General features: G+C 51.2%; 1 protein-coding gene across 9 annotated transcripts in view; it reads right to left on the bottom strand.

Moving 5' to 3' along the window:
- Positions 1 to 10,111: 10,111 nt before the first annotated feature.
- The window catches only part of OGDH (oxoglutarate dehydrogenase), a 79,821-nt gene continuing 70,000 nt past the window's right edge, over positions 10,112 to 19,932 (bottom strand). For 5 of the 9 annotated variants that reach the window (XM_008526258.2, XM_008526260.2, XM_008526257.2 and 2 more), the window contains 13 exons: positions 19,368 to 19,547; positions 18,886 to 19,038; positions 18,016 to 18,118; positions 17,682 to 17,810; positions 17,275 to 17,425; positions 16,900 to 17,027; positions 16,456 to 16,634; positions 15,875 to 15,946; positions 15,121 to 15,249; positions 14,405 to 14,477; positions 11,640 to 11,803; positions 11,311 to 11,465; positions 10,112 to 11,213 (listed from right to left, as the gene is read on the bottom strand). In XM_008526258.2, the coding sequence (XP_008524480.1) occupies positions 11,093 to 11,213; positions 11,311 to 11,465; positions 11,640 to 11,803; positions 14,405 to 14,477; positions 15,121 to 15,249; positions 15,875 to 15,946; positions 16,456 to 16,634; positions 16,900 to 17,027; positions 17,275 to 17,425; positions 17,682 to 17,810; positions 18,016 to 18,118; positions 18,886 to 19,038; positions 19,368 to 19,547 (1,737 nt within the window). In that variant the 3' untranslated portion in view covers positions 10,112 to 11,092. Of the gene's footprint in view, positions 11,214 to 11,298; positions 11,466 to 11,639; positions 11,804 to 14,404; positions 14,478 to 15,120; positions 15,250 to 15,874; positions 15,947 to 16,455; positions 16,635 to 16,899; positions 17,028 to 17,274; positions 17,426 to 17,681; positions 17,811 to 18,015; positions 18,119 to 18,885; positions 19,039 to 19,367; positions 19,548 to 19,932 lie in introns of all 9 variants that reach the window. The other 4 variants (XM_070617262.1, XM_070617264.1, XM_070617261.1 and 1 more) reach the window with 1 other exon arrangement.

Raw genomic sequence — 19,932 nt, 5'->3', positions numbered from 1 at the left:
CACTCCACCGCTGGGCTGGCCCCACAGCCTTTCTTTGAAATCAGTGGCACCTTTCAAATGTTATCACACATTGTTATTCTCGACTTTTTCCTACTCTCCGTTTAGGAAGACCATGTTCTCCTGATTCTCCATGGTTAGTTTTTTCATGTGTCCCAGAATACACCTGACAAAATTTACCATCTTAAAATTTTTTTGTTTGTTTCTTGAGGAAGATTAGCCCTGAGCTAACATCTGCTGCTAATCCTCCTCTTTTTGCTAAGGAAGCCTGTCCCTGAGCTAACATGCGTGCCCATCTTCCTCCACTTTATATGCAGGATGCCTATCACAGCATGGCTTGCCAAGCGGTGCCATGTCCTCACCCAGGATCCGAACCAACGAACCCCAGGCTGCCGAAGCGGGACGTGTGAACTTAACCGCTCCGCCATCAGGGCGGCCCCCACCTTAAACGTTTTTAAGTGTCCAGTTTGTGTATTCACATTGTTGTGCAACAACACCACCATCCATCCCCAGAACTCTTTTCATCTTCCCAAACTGAAACTCTGTTCCCGTTACACACTAATGCCCCGTTCCCCTCCCCCAGCCCCTGGCACCCATGTTCTCCTTTTTGTCTCTATGAATCTGACCACACAAGGGACGTCACATAAGTGGAAGCGTGCAGTATTTGTCCTTTCGTGGTGAGCATATTTCACTGAGCATTATGTCCTCAAGGTTCATCCACGTTGTAGTGTGCGTCAGAATTTCTTCCTTTTTAGGGCTTAATAATATTCCATTTTACTAGCAACCACATTTTGTTTATCATTCGTCCGTTGATGGACACACCACAATTAATTTTTAATATTGCTGAAATTCTTCCCCTCAAGGCTGTCTGAATCCTGTGCTCTGCTTCTTTTGAGCACCATTAGTTCATTGAACAAATATAGTCAGCCTGCTGTGTGCCAGGCACTGGTCTGGGCTCTAAACACTGGTCTGTTCCCAGTGACTATGACAGTAAGCCCTCTCCACCTACAACAGAGGGACGAAAAGAAGGAAATGACTCACCCGGTAACAATGTGTCCATTAGGAGGAGGGTTAGGAAGAAAAATAAAGTAAGACCAGAGGATGGGGATTGATGGGGAACGGGAGAAGATTTTTTGGAGAGCCGGTCCCGACAAGAGACTCACGTAAGGAGGAGGTGGGAGCACGGGACCCTGGCCCTCTTCTGCCTCCAGGAGGCTCTGAGTATGAGGGAATTGCAGGCAGCTTCCTGGAGGAGGCCAGAAGTGGCTGCACCGGGGTCCAAGTCTGAGCCTTGCAGGCAGCTCTGTCACTTCCCCAGTCCAGCGCCTGCTCCAGTGCCCCTGGGAGATGCCATTTGGTGCATCCTTGCCATCCCTTCTAGATAGTGTTTTCATCTTTGACTATATGGGTAGTTAGAAAAGTCTTCCTTATTTATTGGAAAAAATCTGCTTCCCTAAAACCTTCCTTCTGTAACTGCATAAAATGAGAAGCCTCACTTTGGTATCTGACAGCACTTCAAGTATTAGAAGAAACTTCTCATTCCTCTCAAATCCTCTGGGGGAGGACAAACACAGCTGGTTCCTTAAGTGTTAATGGCCACATGATTTCCAGACCCCATACCGATTGGCCACTCTCCTTCACGTGCACGACAGTTAGACAGTATCCTTTTTAAAATATGACACAAAGAAAGGAACACAGTACTCTAAATGTGACCTGCCTCGTACAGCATCTCGGGGCTTCTCTGAGTCCACTCTCTCCTGCGGTTAATGTGGCCTAAACCTGAATTTGGTTTTTACGCAGGGACCCTCAGTTATTATCAATGGCTGCTAAGCACACATAGTTTGACTTATTCTTGACTTAAAAAACTAACTTCCAAAAGAAGAAACCTGCTGCTTCTTTGCATACAAGTAATATATTCTAATTGTAGAAAATTCAGAGAAATTTGCACAATAAATCAAAATCTTCTACCATCCAAATGTTCAGAAATAATCTCTGTTAATTTTTTGGTCTATTTTCTCCCAAATGGTTCTCTTTGGGTATCTTTACGGTTTGGAGATTATGGCATATATGTGATTTTTGCATGCTTATTTTTCTACTCTACTAACAAACATTTCCCGTCTTATAAATATTATCTGTGACTCATAAAATAAATGTTGTGAAGATTTATGTCCAAGGATGTTTGCGGTGGCATCCTCTATGATATTGGAAATCGAGACACCAGCTGCATTGTTCACTTGCACAGTGTGGTTGAGCTTCTATTATCTGCCAGACACTGTTCTCAGTGTTGGAAATACGGTAGTGAGCTAAACAAACACAAATTCCCCTGTTGTGAAGCTTCCATGGGTAAGCTAATAGTTTAATTCTTGTAGGTAATAGTTAAGAGAACACACCCATAGGTCGGAATTTATGCAGCACCCCAAATCACGTTTGAAGAACGTTTAATGGTATAAGAAGATATTCACAATTTGCTAAGTGAAAAACAGGATATAAAGTTGTGTGCTGCCAACATGGTTTCTAAAAAAGGCTTTATAGACCAGATGGTATTCCCATGGGCCACTAGTTCAATACGAGTGGAGAAAGGTACCTTGCATACCATCTTAACCAAAAGACCAAGTCAGCAGCACCGAACATGGGACCAGCCGACATTCTGTGCCCTTTTCAGATGCTGGGAGAAAGGACACATTAATCCCTACATGGAAGTTCCAGCCCGAAATGTCCAGCCTGAATCGAACTATGAGAAAACCCCTGGACAAATCCACACAGGAGTCAGCCTGGACTCTCAGAGAACGTCAGGCCTGGGGAGATGGTCTAGATCAGAGGAGAGCAGAGGGACGGAGAAGTGGAGCCAATGCCGGCATCCTCGACAGGGCTCTGGATGGGGGAAGAGACATCGTTGGGACACTGGGGGAAATCTGAACACGGGCCAGAGATGAGATAAAAGCAGTGGATGGCTGTGACCTTGCCCAGTGTGGTGGCCACACTGTGGGCTTCGGAGAATGCCCTTGTCTTAGGAGACTGTCAAGCAGACGTAGTCAAGGGTGAAAGGTCATGAGGTCAGCAACTAAGGCCCGGACAGTAAACCAAAACAACGAAGTGTGTGTAGAGAAAAATTTAAAAATGTGGTAAAGTAGTAGTGGAAGAATCTAAAAATGACAGGAAGGAAATGCACCAAAACATGAATAGGGTGCATTATTTGTAGATTGGGTAAAATCGGTTTAAAGTTCTTTAAAATACTCTGGTGACTGCCTACTTTGTCTTTCAGAGTAACATGATTACGACTGCAGGCAGCAGGAAGGCGCACGTTGGGTTTCGGGAGTACTGACTCACTGGAGTGAGGGGACCACACTCAGACACTTGGGGTGACATGAAGCTGCCTAGGTGGGCTGTGGGAGGATGCATGTCTCCCAGCCACACTGAAACGTGGTTACTAGCAGGCCGCTTGGGGGCAGAGGATAGAGCTGGGATGGTCCCCAGGGGCTGCCTTTTCAGGAGGGTCTACCTGGCCATCAAGGAGGTGGGGGTGGGCTGGGGTTGGGCTGACCAGTCCTGGCACCGTTGCAGCAGGGTCATTGTGATGAGCCAAGTTGGGAGGGTGGAGTGGGTCCCCTGGACATAGTTTCGTTTTCTTTGTTGCAAGGATCCTAGATATGTTCTCAAAGTTGTTTATGAAAGATCTCCAACCCCACCCCCAGGCTCCACCCAGGCCCCACCCAGGCCCCACCCCAGTCTTAACAAATTGTATCAGTTTAAAAATAACATTGTTTTTTCTTTGTCACAAAAGTAATATATATTTATTGTAAAAAATAAATATAAGCAAGTAGAATAAAATAAAATTTGCTGCCATCTCGCCTACTAGAAAGAACTATTTTTAGCATATGTCCTTTTGGTGTTACGTGTGTAATTCTCACTCCAACAGCAACAGATGCCAATGCATGTATTTATATAAATGGAGTTGGGCCAGCACCATCCTGACTCCTGCCTCCATCCAGGGTCGTTGACTCCCATCTCCACCTGGGGTCACCTGGGGCCACCCAGAGTCACCCACTCCCACCTCCACCCGGGTCACCCAGGGTCACCCACCCCCACCTCCACCTGGTTCACCTGGGGTCACCTGCTTCTGCCTCCAGCTGAGGTCACTTGGGTCACCCAGGGTCACTTGCCCCACCTCCACCAACCCCCGAGCTTTCTCAGGGGGTCCGCAAGCCTGCTCCATCAGCCTAACAGGCGCCTCTCCTGGGGGACCCTCCACCTCTTCACCTGCTGGCCTAGGACCAACAGGACCTTCCCATTGCCCAGATCTCCAGATGCTTCCAAAGCCCCTAACCAACCCCTGGGGTCAGGCAAGGAGCCGACATCTGGAAGGTGAGGACAAAAGTCAGCTGCGTCCCAGATCCTGCTGGTGGTCATGGAAGGATCATCTCCCGCTGGCCCCTGGACTCCCACGCCACAGGGTGGCACTATTCAGCCTAGTCGTCCCTGAGCACTGGCTCAGCAGGTGCGGGTGGGCTGTTGGGGAGCAAAGGGGCATTGTCCACACTTGCTCAGTCCCCAAAATGCCTGTAACACACGACACTCCTACCAAGGTGGAGCCACCGGTGGAAACCTGTTGCCTATTTCCATGTGACATTCCCATCATTTCTAAGTGTCTGCTCCCAGGCCCTCTAAACCTCCTTCATATGCAGACACCTGCCACCTCGTCTCAGTTTACCTTTCTGACCACTTGCCTCAGGTGGCCCTGGGTACCTTCCACAGTGCCACACCTTCTTGGACAACTCACCTTTCTCTTCGAGACACTGACCACTGTCCCCACCTCTTCCTCACTCTCTACACTGGCGTTGCTTCTCGTTTGGAAGTAAGAGAAGAGAACTTCTACAGGTGCCCACGACCACGTCCACCACTAAGCTGCACCTGCACCCAGGCACTCAGCCTGTTCTGCTCCTGTCTGGGGCCTGGGTCCCCCTTCCTGTCCCCTGACGTTGCTCCATGCAGTGGACTGAGTGGTGGTCTCTAAAGATATATTCACGTCCTAATCCCCAGAGCCTGTGAATATCATGTCATATGCATAACTCAGTCAAGGACTGTGAGAGGAGGAGTTTATCCCGGGTTGTCCAGGTGGGCCCTGAAAGCATCAGACAGAGGCAGGGGGAGTTTAGAGGCAGACACACACCATGTGACAGCGGAGCAGAGACTGGAGTGATGCAGCCACCAGCACAGGACGCTGGAGTCCAAGGAAAGATCCTGCCTCAGAGCCTGCAGAGGCAGCACAGACCTGCTGACACCTTGGTTTCAGACTTTGGCCCGTAGACCATGAGAGAATGAATTTCTGTCGTTTTAAGCTCCCCAGGTTGTGGTCCTCTCCTGCATCAGGAGAGGAGCGCTTCCCATGTAACACTGGTGACCAGACCACCCTTCCAGGACAGCCTGACTTCCTGAAGCCATCTCCCTTCTCTCTGGACTCGCCATCCCTCCTCCCTCCTCCCTGGACACCCCCACTCAGCCTGCGCTTGCCAAGGGCAGTGGTGACTGACCATCAGCTCAGTGGCGCCTGCTCCGAGTGGAGATGGTGGCCAGCCCCAGGCTCAGTCCTCAGAGCCATCCTCGTCCCCACACGCACTCCACAGTGGCTCACGTGGCCCTGTAACTTTGTCTGTGTGAAAAGGACTCTCTCTTGCATGTCACCAGCCATCCTCACCTCCCTGAACCCGGGCTTACCTGGTGTCCACTCCTCTTCCTGACGCTAATCTCAACACGTCCACAGTGGGACTCTGCATTCCGTCCCGGCCTGCTGCACCCGCTCCTCCTGCAGTCCTCCTCTGCAGCGATCCGTGGCTCTGTGCTGGCAGCTCTGGAACGCCACCCTCCACGTTGCACCCACCACGATCCAAATCCAAACCCTTCTCACCACTTGATCGCTGCCACGCTGGCCCCAGCCCTGCCAGCTCTTTTTTGTTCTTAAAAACATCTTACTTGAGATCAATTCACATTCCTTACAATTCACCCATATGAAGTGTAAAATTCAATGGTGTAACATTTATTCAGAGTTGTGTAACCATCACCACAATCAATTTGAGAACATTTTTATCACCCACAAGAGAAATACTGTACCCATTAGCAATCACTCCCCATTCCCTCCCCCAGCCCCTGGCAGCCAACAATCATCTACTTTCTGACCCTATGGATTCCCTAGTCTGGATATTTCATATATATGGAACCATACAATATGTGGTCTTTTGTATCTAGCTGCCTTCACTGTATGTTTTCAAGGTTCATCCATGTTGTAACGTGTCAGTACTTCATTCCTTTTTTCTGGTGGAATAATATTCCGTTATATGGATGGACTTCAGTCTGTTTATCTATTCATCAGTTAATGGACACATGGGTTGTTTCCACTTTTTGGCTATTATGAATAATGGTGCTATGAATGTCCGTGAATGAGTTTCTGTGTGGACATATGTTCTAATTCCTCTGGGTATATACCTAAAAGTGGAGTTGCTGGGTCATATGATAATTCTATGTTTAACCTTTGAGGAGCTGCCAGACTGTTTTCCACAGCAGCTGCACTATTTTACGTTTTCACCAACAGTGCACAAGGGTTCCAATGTTTTTCCACATCCGGTGTCTTTTTGATTATAATTATGCTAGTGAATGTGCAATGGTATCTCATTGTGGTTTTGACTTGCATTTCCCTGATGACTAATGATGTTGAGCATCTTTTCACGTGCCTATTAGCCATTTGTATATTTTAACTGGGTTGTCTTTTTATTATTAAGCTGTAGGAATTCTTTATGTATTCTAGACACAAGTCCCTTGTCAGATGTGTGATTTGGAAATATTTTCTCTCATTCTGTGGATTGTCTTTTCACTTTTTTGATGGTGTCTTTTGACTCACAATGTTTTAAACTTTTATTAAGTCTAATTTATCTATATTCCATTTGTTACATATGCTTTTCATGTCATATATAAGAAACCATTGTCTAACCCAGGGTTACAAATTTTTATACCTGCTTTCCTCTAACAATTTTATAATTTTAGCTCTTACATTTAGGTCTTTGATTCAATGAGTTTATTTTTGTATATACAGCATAAGCTATGGGTCTAACTTCCTCTTTTTTTTAAAGATTTAAAAAAAATTTTTTTCCTTTTTCTCCCCAAAGCCCCCCAGTACATAGTTGTATATTCTAGTTGTGGGTCCTTCCAGTTGCGGCATGTGGGACGTCGCCTCAGCATGGCCTGATGAGCAGTGCCATGTCCACTCCCAGGACTTGAACCGGCGAAACCCTGGGCTGCTGAAGCAGAGCACGCGAATTTAACCACTCGGCCACGGGGCCGGCCCCTCTTCTTTTCACAGGGATATCTGGCTGTCCCAGCGCCATTTGTTAAGACTATTCTTTCCCCACTGAATGATTTTGACAGCCTTGTCAAAAATCACTTGACCATAAAGTGGTTTATTTCTGGACTCTCAGTTCTAGTTCATTGATTGATATGTCTATTCTTATGCCAGTACCACAGAGTCTTGATTACTGTACCCTTGTAGTAAGCTTTAAAATTGGGAATTGGGAGCCCTCCAACTTTGTTCTCTTTTTTCAAGATTGTTTTGGATATTCTGGGTCCTTTGAATTTCCATATGAATTTTAGGATCAGTTTGCCAATTTCTATCAAAAAATCTGAGATTTTGATAGGGATTATGTTGAATCTTTAGGTCAATTTCAAAACTGACAAGACTGAAAGGAGAAATAAACTAATCCACAATTATAGTTGGAGACTTCAACACCTCTCTCTCAATAATATACATATATATGTGTGTGTATATATGTCCACGAATTGGAAGACTCAATATAGTAATGATGTCAGTTCTCCATACTGATAGACAGGTTTAATGCAATTTCTACCAAATCCTAGAAAAGGTTTTTGTAGACAGAGATAAGATTATTCTAAAATTTATATAGAGAGAAAGGAACTATAATGGCTAAAACATTTTTTAAAGTAATAGGCTTTATTTTTTCTAGAATAGTTCTAGGTTTACAGAGAAATTGAGCAGAAAGTACAGAGTTCCCATGTACTCCCCTCCTCTACAGTTTCCCTTACTAACGTCTTGCATTAGTGTGATACACTTGTTACAAGTGATGAACCAGTACTGATACACATCTTAGTCTGCTGGGGCTGCCACAGCAAAGTACCACAGACTGGATGGCTGAAACAACAGAAACTTATTTTCCCACATTTTTGGAGGCTAGAAGTTCAAGATCAAGATGCCCTCAGGGTTGGTTTCTGGTGAGACTCTCTGGTTTGTAGACAGCTGCCTTCTCACTGTGTCCTCACATGGTCTTTCTTTTGTGCAACTGCAGAGAGAGGACTCAGAGCTCTGGTGTTTCTTCCTCTTCTAAGGACACTGGTCCTATCAGCTCAGGGCCCCACCCTTACGACCTCATTTCACCTTCATTACCTCCCTAAAGGCCCCATCTCCAAATACAGTCACACTGGGCTTCGGGCTTCAACATATGAATTTGCGGGGCGGGGCGGGGGGGGGGGAGGGGGCAGGTCAAATATACGAATTTGATAGGCTAATGTCAAAAGGGCTTTTACATCCAGAAAGGCCCAGGGGACCACATCAGGCTTGTGCACTCTCGGACGCACACACTTGCGCTCACCCTCACACATACATGCAGTGCACCTGCACACCTATACTTGTTCACACATTCATGCACATGCATGATGCACACACTGGACCGGTCCATTGAGGTCCCGTCTAAGCAAGCAGGATGCTCTCCTAGACTGTGGTGTCTCTTCCTTCTCATAATTGCTCTTTGCCAATTTTAGTTAAAGGACAACTGAACACTGAAGTAGAACAGAGCTAACAGAGAAGCCTTTGTACTGCACTTGGCCCAGTGTGGTCTGCTCATCCCTCCTTTCCAGAGCCTTGAGCCTGCTCTCCCTGGATCTGGGCAGGGCTGTGAACCCACGCTAAGCTGTGGGAGTGGAAAGGCCTTCTGAGACCCCCCGCCTCATCCCTGTAACCCAAACCCCCATGGAAGGGCCTCTGGCAGCTACTCCTCTGTGCCCTCAACTCTCTCGGGTGCCCCTCCAGGAAGTGCCCAGATCCCTCAGACCTACCTGGATCTGCTCTCCAGAGCACATCGCTTAGACTCACGCTGTCCCCTGACCAGACTGGAAGCGGTGAGAAGCAAGACTCAAGCTTCTCTCTCACATCTCACGCCACAGAAGCTCTGGACTGGGGTGAAAGCGGAACCCTATTCCACTGCACAGAGTGCAGGACATGGACAGTTGCCTGGCAGAGAGCCAGGAGTCTTTCCAGGGAAGGAAGGGTGTCCGGCCTTAATTTTTGCCTCTTTGAGCTCCAATCCACCTGGCTGACCACATCAGATGCAGGGGAGGTGTGTGGTCATGGAGCACACAGGAGCACTGGGGCAGGTGGCAGCTCTTCCCAACCCCCACACTCAGGCTGCTGTCACACCAGGATGGGAGGACACTCAGCAAGCTGCACATAGCATGCAGGACAAAATGAAGAGATTCTGAAGAGGCTCCAAGGACAAGGTGCCTGGGTGTGGCCTAGAAAACGGGGTAACCATCCACAGTAGGGGCCCCTTGCTGGAGGGTACCCCACGTCCACACCCAAGCCTTTCCCTGAGTTCTCCCTCAGTGCTGGGAGGCCAAGGCTGGCATGTTGTGGGCTCAATACGGTGGGGCTGTAGGCCAGAGGGGACACTGGGCCTCAGGGCCCTGCTGGTGTGGTTGGCTCCCCTCCAGAGGTCCAACGAGCTGCTTGGGTTCTGGGGACACTAACTCAGCCAACTCAAAAAAGCCTCCTAGGGCCAAACCCACCTGGCATGTGGGCTCCATACAGAAGCACAGACCATGGAGTGCTGCTTAGGGGAAGTCGGGAGAGGGACCCAGGAGCAGGGGAGGTTGAGAAAGCAGGGTGCACCAGACACAGCCTGCACCTGCACCAATGACAGGGAGCTGGGCTGGAAGGAAGCTTGGCTGCCTCGTGCTTATGCTCTGGGCAGTGGGGAGGGTCTGCTTTCCAAACGGAGGGGCGAGGCCTGGGCCAGCCTCTTCTCGGTGAAGGCAGAGCAGAAAGAATGACACGCAGACAGCCCGTGGATAACTTAGTTTATGGGTCAAGCCAAATGCAATGCAAAGTTGTTTTTGTTCTTTTTTTTTTTAACCAAAATAAATAAATCAGATCTGTCCCTGTGACAGGTGAGGGGAGCTGGCCCCTCGGCCTCACGCTGCCCCTCACCAGGACCCCTCCTCTCCCCCGTCTGACCAGCTTTGGCAGAGCAGAGAGAAGGCTTCAGAGTCTCTGTCGTGTTAAGGAGAAACAGGACAGAGAAGTGGGCTGAGCAGGGAGGCAGAGGCGGATGTGACACAGAGCAGACCCAGATCCCAAGCCATACCTCCTGGCCACACATACCCTGTGGGTTCCAGGTGCTGGCAGGTGGAGCATGCATGGCCCCCATGCACAGCCCAGGACCCTCTCAAGGGGAGGAAGTGGACACTGCAGAAAGTGGACCTGCCCTCTCTGTGCCAACTCAGGCTCAGGCCACCTCCTGCCAGCCGCCCCTCAGCAGCGCCCCCAGGTCACCCTGCCATGAGGGTCCTCCCGGAGCCCCCACCACCCCGCAAGCCTCTGACAGCAATGGCTCCTCCAAGGGGTCTGGGGCTCAGTCTGGGAAGACAAAGTCACCTAGTCCAGGTACAGGAGCCCTCTTGCTGTGTGACAAGCACTGCCAGCATGTGGGAAAGCCACATGAGGCGAGTCCTGCGGAATGAAGCCGGGGTGGAGGCAGAGCTAACCCTCCCAGGACACCTGTGGGGGCTCCCTCTCCCCTTCCCACTCCCCACTGCCTCCATGAAGGCTGCTCAGCCGGAGAGAAGTCACAGAGCGTGGGAAGCATCTGGCTTGGGGGACAGCCAAGCACATGAGGGGGACAGTAGCCTAATCGGTAAGCAAGCGAGGGGGGAGTGTGCGGTGCAGCGGACGGGCAGAAGTGTGGGCAGCACTGAGGCACTATTCTTTAGTTGAGAAGCGAGGGGCAGTCGTGGACGTGGAGGGCAGTAGCCCAGGCAGCATCTACGAGAAGTTCTTGAAGGCGTCCAGGTCGAAGGCTGTGTCCAGGAGGCGCTGCAGCTCTGTGAGGTGAGTCTTCTTGTTGCCGGTGGCTGGAGCTGCTGCTGGGTCTCGGCCGGCATACCTGACGGAAGTGACAGTGAGTGGTGACAGCAAAGGCCACTGAGGGGACTGAACCTCACTGCCCTCCCTGGTCCCCAGCTAAGCACCCGCGGCCTTACCACACAGGCTTGGCGCGGCTGATGGTGGTCCGCAGCCGGGGCTTCACGTAATCATAGTAACCCTGGTTCTTGTGCTCCTCCTGGCACCAGGCAAGCTCGGCACCGGGATACTTCTGCACCTCCTGCAGCAGGAGGTCGAAGGGGAACGGCGACAGCTGGGGAGAGAGTGAGGGGCTCCTGTCAGAGCAGCGGGCCAGGCCGGCACCAGAGGGAACAGTGTCTCAGGTGGGAAGCTCAGTGACCCATCCAGGATGTCCCGGAAGCTCTGGGAAGGCTCTGGGGCCCCAACACCCCGAGGAAGGACACCAGCACCGGCTGTAGCACCTCACCTGCTCAATCCTCGTGATGGCCACCTGCTCCACCATGCTCCGCGCTTTGCGCTCTCGGGTGAGGTCATAGTATACCTTGCCCGTACAGAAGAGAAGTCTCTTGACGTTTTCTGGGTTGTGGGCTGCAGGGCCATCCTCTGGGATCACTCGCTGGAAATGGGTTCCTACAAGAGAATCCCCACGGCCGGGGGTCTCTCAGGACTTGGCTGAGGATGCCCAGAGCCCTGCCACTGCTGCTGTGTATGAACAGGGGCAGGGCTGTGCCATGGGCTGAGGCCAGGACACGCAGTTTCCAAGGGTTACAGATGCTCCCCCTCCACGAGCTTCTGATGCCGTTGAATTTATTCTGACCGAGAGAGCCTTGAGAAGCACGTCGCAGGTAACAGGCCCAGCAGGCAAGGCCACCCTTGGATAACAAGTGACACCAGTGCACCCTTCAGAACAGACCTGTGTCAGACTTCAGGGGCATCTACGTCTAGTAAAGCATCCCATGACCACTCTGCTCAGACTCCTCACAAATTTACAATACTAAAACTTTCCACACAACTGGAGCAAGTATTCAGATGCTCAGCGCTTGGACTGTGGCTGTGGAACAAGCCAACTCCAGGAAGCTGCATCCAAGATGAGGGGCTCGCGTTCATGCTACACATGCAACGTTAGGATTAAAAGGAAATTACCTCCACCTGATAAAGCCTGGATATGAAAATCCCACAGTGAATATCACAGTCAATGATGAAAGACTGAGAGCTTTTCCTCTAAGACCAGGTACAAGACAAGGGTGCCTACTTTTGCCGCTTTTATTCAACATAGTACTGAAATCCTAGCCGGAGCAATTAGGCAAGAAAGAGAAATAAAGGGCATCCAAATTGGAAAGGAAGAAGTAAAATTATCTCTGTTTACAGATGGTATGATCTTACATGTAGAAAATCCTAAAGATCCACAAAAAACCTGTTAGAACCAGTAAACAAATTCAACCAAGTCATAGGGTAGAAAATCAACACTCAGAAATCAGTTGCATTTCTATACACTAACAATCCAAAAAAGAAATTAAGAAAACAATTCCATTTACAATAGCATCAAAAAGAATAAAATACTTAGGGAGAAACTTAACCAAGGTGGTGAAAGACCTGTACACTGAAGAGTATAAAACATTGCTGAAAGAAATTAAAGAAGACATAAATAAACGGAAAGGCATTTAGATTGAAAGACTTAATATTGTTATGATGTCAATAGCACTCAAAGCAATCTACAGATTGAATGCAATCCCTATGAAAATCCCAATGATATTTTTTGCAGAAATAGAAAAATCCATCATAAAATTCATGGAATCTCACAAGATCCCAAACAGCAAAAACAATCTTGAAAAAGAAGAAAACCGGAGGACTCACATTTCCTGATTTCAAACTTACCACAAAGCTACAGTAATCAAAACAGTGTGGTACTATCATAAAGACAGAGATAGACCAATGGAACAGAACAGAGAGCCCAGAAATAACCCCCACGTATATGGTGAAATGCCCTTTGACAAGGGTGCCAAGTCCATTTAATGGGGACAGGACAGTCTCTTCAACTGGACCTCCCCGTGCAAATGAAGCTGGACCCTTATAAGATATATGAAAATTAACCCTAGATGGATCAAAGACCTCAACATAAAATCTGAAATGCTAAAATTCCTATAAGAAAACAGGAGAAACACTTCACGACATTGGATTTGGTGATGATTCCTTGGATATGACACCAAAGGCACAGGTGACAAAAGAAAAAGTACACAAACTGGACTTCATGAAAATTAAAAAGTTTTGTGCATCAAAGGACAATCCACAGAATGGGAGAAAACTTTTGCAAGTCATGTATTTGATAAAGGATTATTATCTAGCATATAGAGAGAACTCCTAAAACTCAACAAAACAAACACCCCGGTTCAAAAACCGGCAAAGGACTTGAACAGTCATTTCTCCAAAGAAGATGATATACCAATAGACAAAAAGCACATGAAAAGAAGCTCAACGTCACTCATTGTTAGGGCAATGCAAACCAAACCACGATGGGATACCACCTCACATCCATCAGGATGGCTGCTATAAACAAAACAAAACAAAAAACAAGACAAGTGTCGGTGAGGGTGTGGAGGAAGCCCTTTTGCATTGTTGATGGGAATGTAAAATGGTACGGCTGTTGCGGAAAACAGTTCAGAGGTTTCTCAAAAATTCAAACATAGAATTACCATATGACCCAGCAATTCTGTTTCTTGGTATATACGCAAAAGAACTGAAAGCAGGGTCTCAAAGAGCTATGTGCACACCCGTGTTCACAGTAGCATTATCTACAACAGCTAAAATGTGGAAGCCACCCAAATGTCCACGAATGGATGAATGGATTAACAAAATGTGGTCTATCCATTCTAGGTGGAGTCTTGTTACTCGGCAGGCCCCACCAACTGGTGTCTTTCCTTTGTCTGCTGAGTTGCCACCAGCCTCCAAGCACAGTCCTAGACAGTGGGGTGCACTCTAAGCTCGGACTCACTTCATCACCTCTAGAGGAGTCATGGGCACCCACATGAAGGCTGCAGACCCGGGCAGGATGTGAGACCTGCCTTTGACCAACCTGCATGCAAGCTCCCACTTCCAGGCTGCCAATGTTTCGCGGTCTTTACCCAATGACCAAAAATGTGGCAAGGGCCACAGTGAGACTCACAAGGGTAAGTCCCCTAGCCCCACGGAGCAGCAGCTGAAATCCCCTGAAATGCCCGTACCCCTCACACACACCTGGAAGCATCTCGTCGAAGCTGGTTCTGGCCTCGGGGTGACGCAGCAGGGACTTGGGGGTGAAGATGATTAACTGAAACACAGAACCACAGACTCATAATGGATCAGGTTCTAAGGATTCGAGAAGGAGGCTCAACAGCAAGGGGCTGACCAGGCCTCATCTTCAGGACAGGGCACCTGGTGCTGCCCTTCTGGCTCTGCGGCCAGGAGGAGCTGCAGGTTAGAGAAGGAAAGAGGAGAAAACGGGAGGATGCTGTCTCCTCTTGCCCACCTCTCCTCTGCCTGGAGAGGCTGGGCCCTGCTCAACTGAGCATCCACTCCTCCAAGGCCCGCCCCACCTGCTCTGAGCCCTAGGCATCCCGTGCCCTGTACCCGGGAAACAGCTGGGAGCCTCTCCTGGGTGTCCCTGCCCATGGCCAGGGCTGTCCCATCCTGTGGGCCTGCAGGCTGCTGAGCCCCAGCCCTGCACCTTGAACTGCAGCAGGGGACGTTCTACTCCTGGACCATTTACACACACTCCCACTCACCCTTTAAGCAGGCCTAGGAGCCTGCTTCTAGGGGGCTCAACCATTCCCTGGGCCCCTGCTGGGGCTCATCTCTCTTCTAAGCTAAGTACAGCACCTACGACCACCCGTTCACATGTCCATCCTCCCAGTGGGCTGGGGTCCTGTACGCCTCAGGCCAGGCCTCTCTGAGCAGGGACACCCCCAACTGACCGGCTTCCGGAAGGGCAGGAGAATCTGGCGACGCAGCACATGGAAGAAGTTGCCGGGGGTGGAGCAGTTGACAACGACCCAGTTGCAATCGTACAGCTGGTTTATGTCAAAGTTGGCCTCCTCAAGGTTCTGAAGCAAGGAAGGAAACGGGGAGACGCCAGGTGGCGCTGAGCACTCTAACGTGGGAGATGTTGGGGTAGAGGGCCTCAGCAGATGCCCATGGCTCCAGCCTCGGGGTGCCACACTCCCCCAGAGACGCACACACAAGGGGACACTGACAAGAGCTAATCCAGCTGGGCTCATGCTCTGAACAGGATTCTTGCTCCTATTTAATCCCTCCCATTTCTCTGAAAACACAGCCTGGCCTGGGACAGACACAGGTTCCATCTAAAGCCAATTCTTATTTTCCTCAGAAACTGAGTCCCAACAGTTTCCTTTCAGCTCCTGAAGTTTCACTAAAATCACCCAAAGTTCCTTTCTCTAAAATGTTTGCCTGAATCAAAATACAGACAGTATGACTCTGAAAGCTTCTGCTGCAGCTTTCACACTGTTTCTCTGCTTTTGGCAGCAGCAGGAGGCGACAGAGGCAGGCAGGCACACTCTTTCTTCTGTGTCCTGAGGAAGCCTCTCATTGTGGGGAGACAGCAAGCACAGGGCTCACCCATCACCCTCCCCTGGCGCCTCCTGAGAAGGACAGGGCAGCAGTGCCTTCAGAGTGCTTGCAGACCGACAACTGGGTGGTCACTCTACTCACCGGCAGGACGTCTGGGTCATCATTGCACATCTGTAGGAACCGCTCAGGCCTGGCGGAGGAATGTTCTGGGCCCTGGAACCAGACAGATAAGTTACAGTTCGGGAGCTTCACACGTGTTGACAGGTGCATTCACTACTTCTCTTCCTTAACCAACTTGCTCATTTCTGTTCTGAAAAACGCCAAATTATCTGTTTTTCTGCCGGCAGTTCAATTCCTCCCCTCCCCCACCCACAAACGCAGAGGATGCATTTCCATGTCAGGACAGGGTCCAGCATTTCTGGCTCCTTGTGGTTTTCAAGCCTGAGTCTTAAGATTGTTATCACTTGGGGGCCTCTGTGGTGTGACAGACCCCCACAGGGCCCCGGGGGGAAGGGAAGGGAGGTGGGCAGGGACTGCCTGAGCCTGGGTGGTCCACACCAGCACCAACCATCCCCTTCTCATTAAAGGCAAAGCAAGACCTCTTGTCTTCCAAGGTGGAGTGGCTACCAGCAGAGCCTGCATTGTGCCCGTCTCTGGGGTCAGGGTCCTGGGAAGCCCCTCCCATGTCCTAAGTCTGGTAGGGAAGGTAGGCTGGGGCTTACCATGCCCTCCATGCCATGGGGCAGCAGCAGGACAATGCCATTCTGCCGCACCCACTTGGCTTGTCCTGGGCAGATGAACTGGTCAATGATGCACTGGGCTGTGTTGTGGAAGTCACCAAACTGAGCCTCCCAGAGGACGAGGGCATTAGGACTGGCCATGGCAAAACCCAGCTCAAAGCCTACAGAGCAGGATGGAGGGAGAAAACCACCATGAGCTTTAAGCTGGTAGGCAGGGAACGGGCTGTGAGAAGCGGGGGAAGAGGGAGGAGGCAGCAGGGAGGAGAGGGGAAGAGGAGAGGGGAAAAGGAGCAGGGAAGAAGGCAGTGAGGGAGAAGGGGCGGCTGGGGGAGTGGGGAAGGGGGAGGGGAGAGGGCCTGGTTGGGGGGGGGGCGGTGGCAGGGAGGGCCTCAGTGGTGGACAGGCAGGCGGTTGGTGGGCACTCACCCAGGACCCCGTACTCGGACAGCGAGCTGTTGCACACGGTGTAGGGGGCCTGGTTGGGCCAGAGGTGGTTCATGGGAATGCAGGTTCTCTTGTCCACGTTCTGGTCGTGCAGCACGTGGTGGCGATGGCTGAGGCAGAACAGCACAGGTGAGTAGGTGGGAGCCTGACCAGCAGACCCCACATAGATGGCCAGAGAGCGCACAAAGCCCAGGTCTTAACAGAAGTGTCCAAATCAGAGCAGGGACAGGGTGCTTGGGCCTGAGGCTGGGACCCAGCGCCTGGCTCCTGCAGTGACTCTGCTGGAAGAGAAACCCGAGCCCTCCCTCGAGTCTTCTCCTCACTTCGAAGGGCCCACAAGAACGCCGAGAGCATCACCTGAAAGTGCCCCGCTCCACATCCTGGCCGCTGAGCCGGATATGGATGCCCTCCTTCAGGAGAGAGCCGAAGGCCATGTACTCCGCCAGAGCCCAGTCCACAGTCCTGTTCTTCACCAGCTCCCCACGGGTTTTCAAGATCCGGCTCAGCCCTGCAGAGACAGGGTGCTCACCAGTCACCCCGCACGCCCTCTTGTGACAAGAGCAGAGCCTTCTTCAGTCCCAGCTTCTGGGCGAGTAGGGAAGGCAGCCCGGTGGAGATCAGGAGTGAGGTGGGAGAGGGCTTCCCTCACCCAAGCACCTGGCCTTCAACGAGGTGGGTGGGGCCCTAGGCGGCCGGGGCCCAGGCGCATGGTGAGAGAGAGGCCGTCACTGGACTCAGCATTGGACTTAGTGCAGCCTTGTTACCTCCATGAATGGTGAAGTTCTCCACAGGCACGGAGCTCGCCACGTTCCCAATGTGTGCGAGAATATCCTCTGTCAGGCCCGTGGAGGGGCAGGACATGCTCCTGGGCTGTCCATCCAGGGTGAAGAAACCTAGGAGAGGAGGGACAAGCTGACGCATGGCCACTACTTTTCCAGGAACCAAACCGTGGCCACACGAGATGCCGTGGAGAGGTGAGTAAGACTCAATGTGGCGTGGACCATGTTCCCCATGAGAGCGGTAGTTGGGGGTTGATTCCAGGGCCCACAAGGGGTGTTGTGGGGCTGGAGGGGTTCATCGGTGACGTCCCTCACTCACCAGGCCAGGGGGAGTCCAGCCAGTGCTTGATGTGCAAGATCTTCTCGTCCTTGGACCTAGCAAAGGCCTCCTCACAGATCTTGTCATACTTGGAGATCTCCTCCTGCAGGGTCAGCACAGCTCAGGGGCGCTCTGCTCAGGGCACCGTGGGCCCACAGCCGCTGCATGTCGCACTTCCTGAGTGCACCTGCACTCCCCAGAGCACCTGACTCCACTAGCCTCTGGGCCTTCTCTTCCCAACACACACAACCTCTCTGAGATCTGTGAGAAGCCTACAACACTTTACTGTTCTCATTGCCAGCGGTTTCTTCTCCACATTTGCCGGCTGCCTCCCCCATATTATTCTTATGAAGTGGTCTAGTTCTCAGGGCTCCTTGCGCAGCCCCAGGACGATTGAACCCCAAAGTGCCATCTCCATGCTTGCCCTGATTTCAGCACCGCCTCCACTCCCAGACTTCCGACTCGCCATGCTGGTAAGTAGCCCTTGTCGCCCTTGTCCGACGCTGGGCAACCTGCATGGGCCTTCCCACTGGTCACCAGCCAGAACCCAGGAGATCACAGCAGCCTTTAAGGAGCTGGATCCTTCATCTGCCTCTCAGCCTGCAGCCTGCAGCCTGCACTCTGTCAGCAGAGAAAGCCTGGGTGGCTACTGCCTCATGCCAAAGTGCTCTCAGGTCCCACCTCCTTCATGGAACCCCTCAGCGGCCAGGACCCTCCAAGAACTTCAGCACTGAAATGTTGTAAATATTTCATATATTCTCACTTGGATCCTGATAACTCTGCAAAAGCAACAACTGGCCCTGCAGCTGGCCTTCTCTTTCCCTCCCCAGCTCTGGAAAGGCCTGCCAGGATCAGAGCCGGGGGACCCACCTCGTACTCGGGCTGGTTGACCACACCCTGCGACACCAGCAACTCGGCGTACTTCTGCAGCACGGGCTTCTGCTTGCGGATCTGCTTGTACATGAGCGGCTGCGTGAACATGGGCTCATCCATCTCATTGTGGCCGTTGCGTCGGTAACACACCTGGGCATGGCCAGGAGACACCAGCATCAGGGACCATGTCAGCTGGGACTTGGGACCCACAAGGACCTGCCCCACCTCTCCCATGTGATGCCTCAGTTTACCTCCTCTAGAATTAAGAGTTCTATATCTCTCTCCTTCACACACTAGAGTCGCTTTGACTGTCACATGAGACGAAACCACAGTGACCTAGGAATATCCTGGGACAGGACCCCAAAAACCTTGTTCCCTAGCATAGCTCACCCAGGTTGGAGGCTCAAGAGGGGCAGTAGGGTGAGTCTGCACCAAGGAGTCCTGAGCCCTCTCTCCAGGAAATGGGCAGGGTCACTCACCAGGTCTACCACCACATCCTTGTGGAAGGTACTCCTCCACTCAGCTGCCACCTTGCACACGTACATGACGGCCTCTGGGTCATCCGAATTCACATGGAAAATGGGGGCATTCACGACTCGGGCCACATCGGTGGGGTAGGGCGAGGAGCGGGCCATTCGTGGGTCCGTGGTGAAGCCGATCTGCAAGGGACATCAGTCTGGCCAGTGGGCACGGGGCCTGCTGGGCCGGAGTGGGGCTGAGGGCAGAGCCAAGGGTGTGGGCAAGGCTGAGGGCAGGGCTAAGGGCAGGCAGGGTGGGGCTGGGGGCCATTTGCCAGGTGTGTGTGTGTCATTTGGCTGCACTTGGCCTACTCTGAGGAAGTCCCCAAATGGCTATTCAGGTTTTTTTTTTTGAGGAAGATTAGCCCTGAGCTAACATCTGCTGCCAATCCTCCTCTTTTTGCTGAGGAAGACTGGCCCTGAGCTAACATCTGTGCCCATCTTCCTCTGTTTTATATGTGGGACGCCTGCAACAGCATGGCTTGCCAAGTGGTGCCATGTCTGTACCTGGGATCCGAACTGGCGA

The sequence above is a fragment of the Equus przewalskii genome, chromosome 4 (assembly GCF_037783145.1).
Source record: "Equus przewalskii isolate Varuska chromosome 4, EquPr2, whole genome shotgun sequence".
NCBI lineage: Eukaryota > Metazoa > Chordata > Mammalia > Perissodactyla > Equidae > Equus > Equus przewalskii.
The sequence above is the reverse complement of the archived record's forward strand: the minus strand, read 5'-3'. Positions and strand labels throughout refer to the sequence as shown.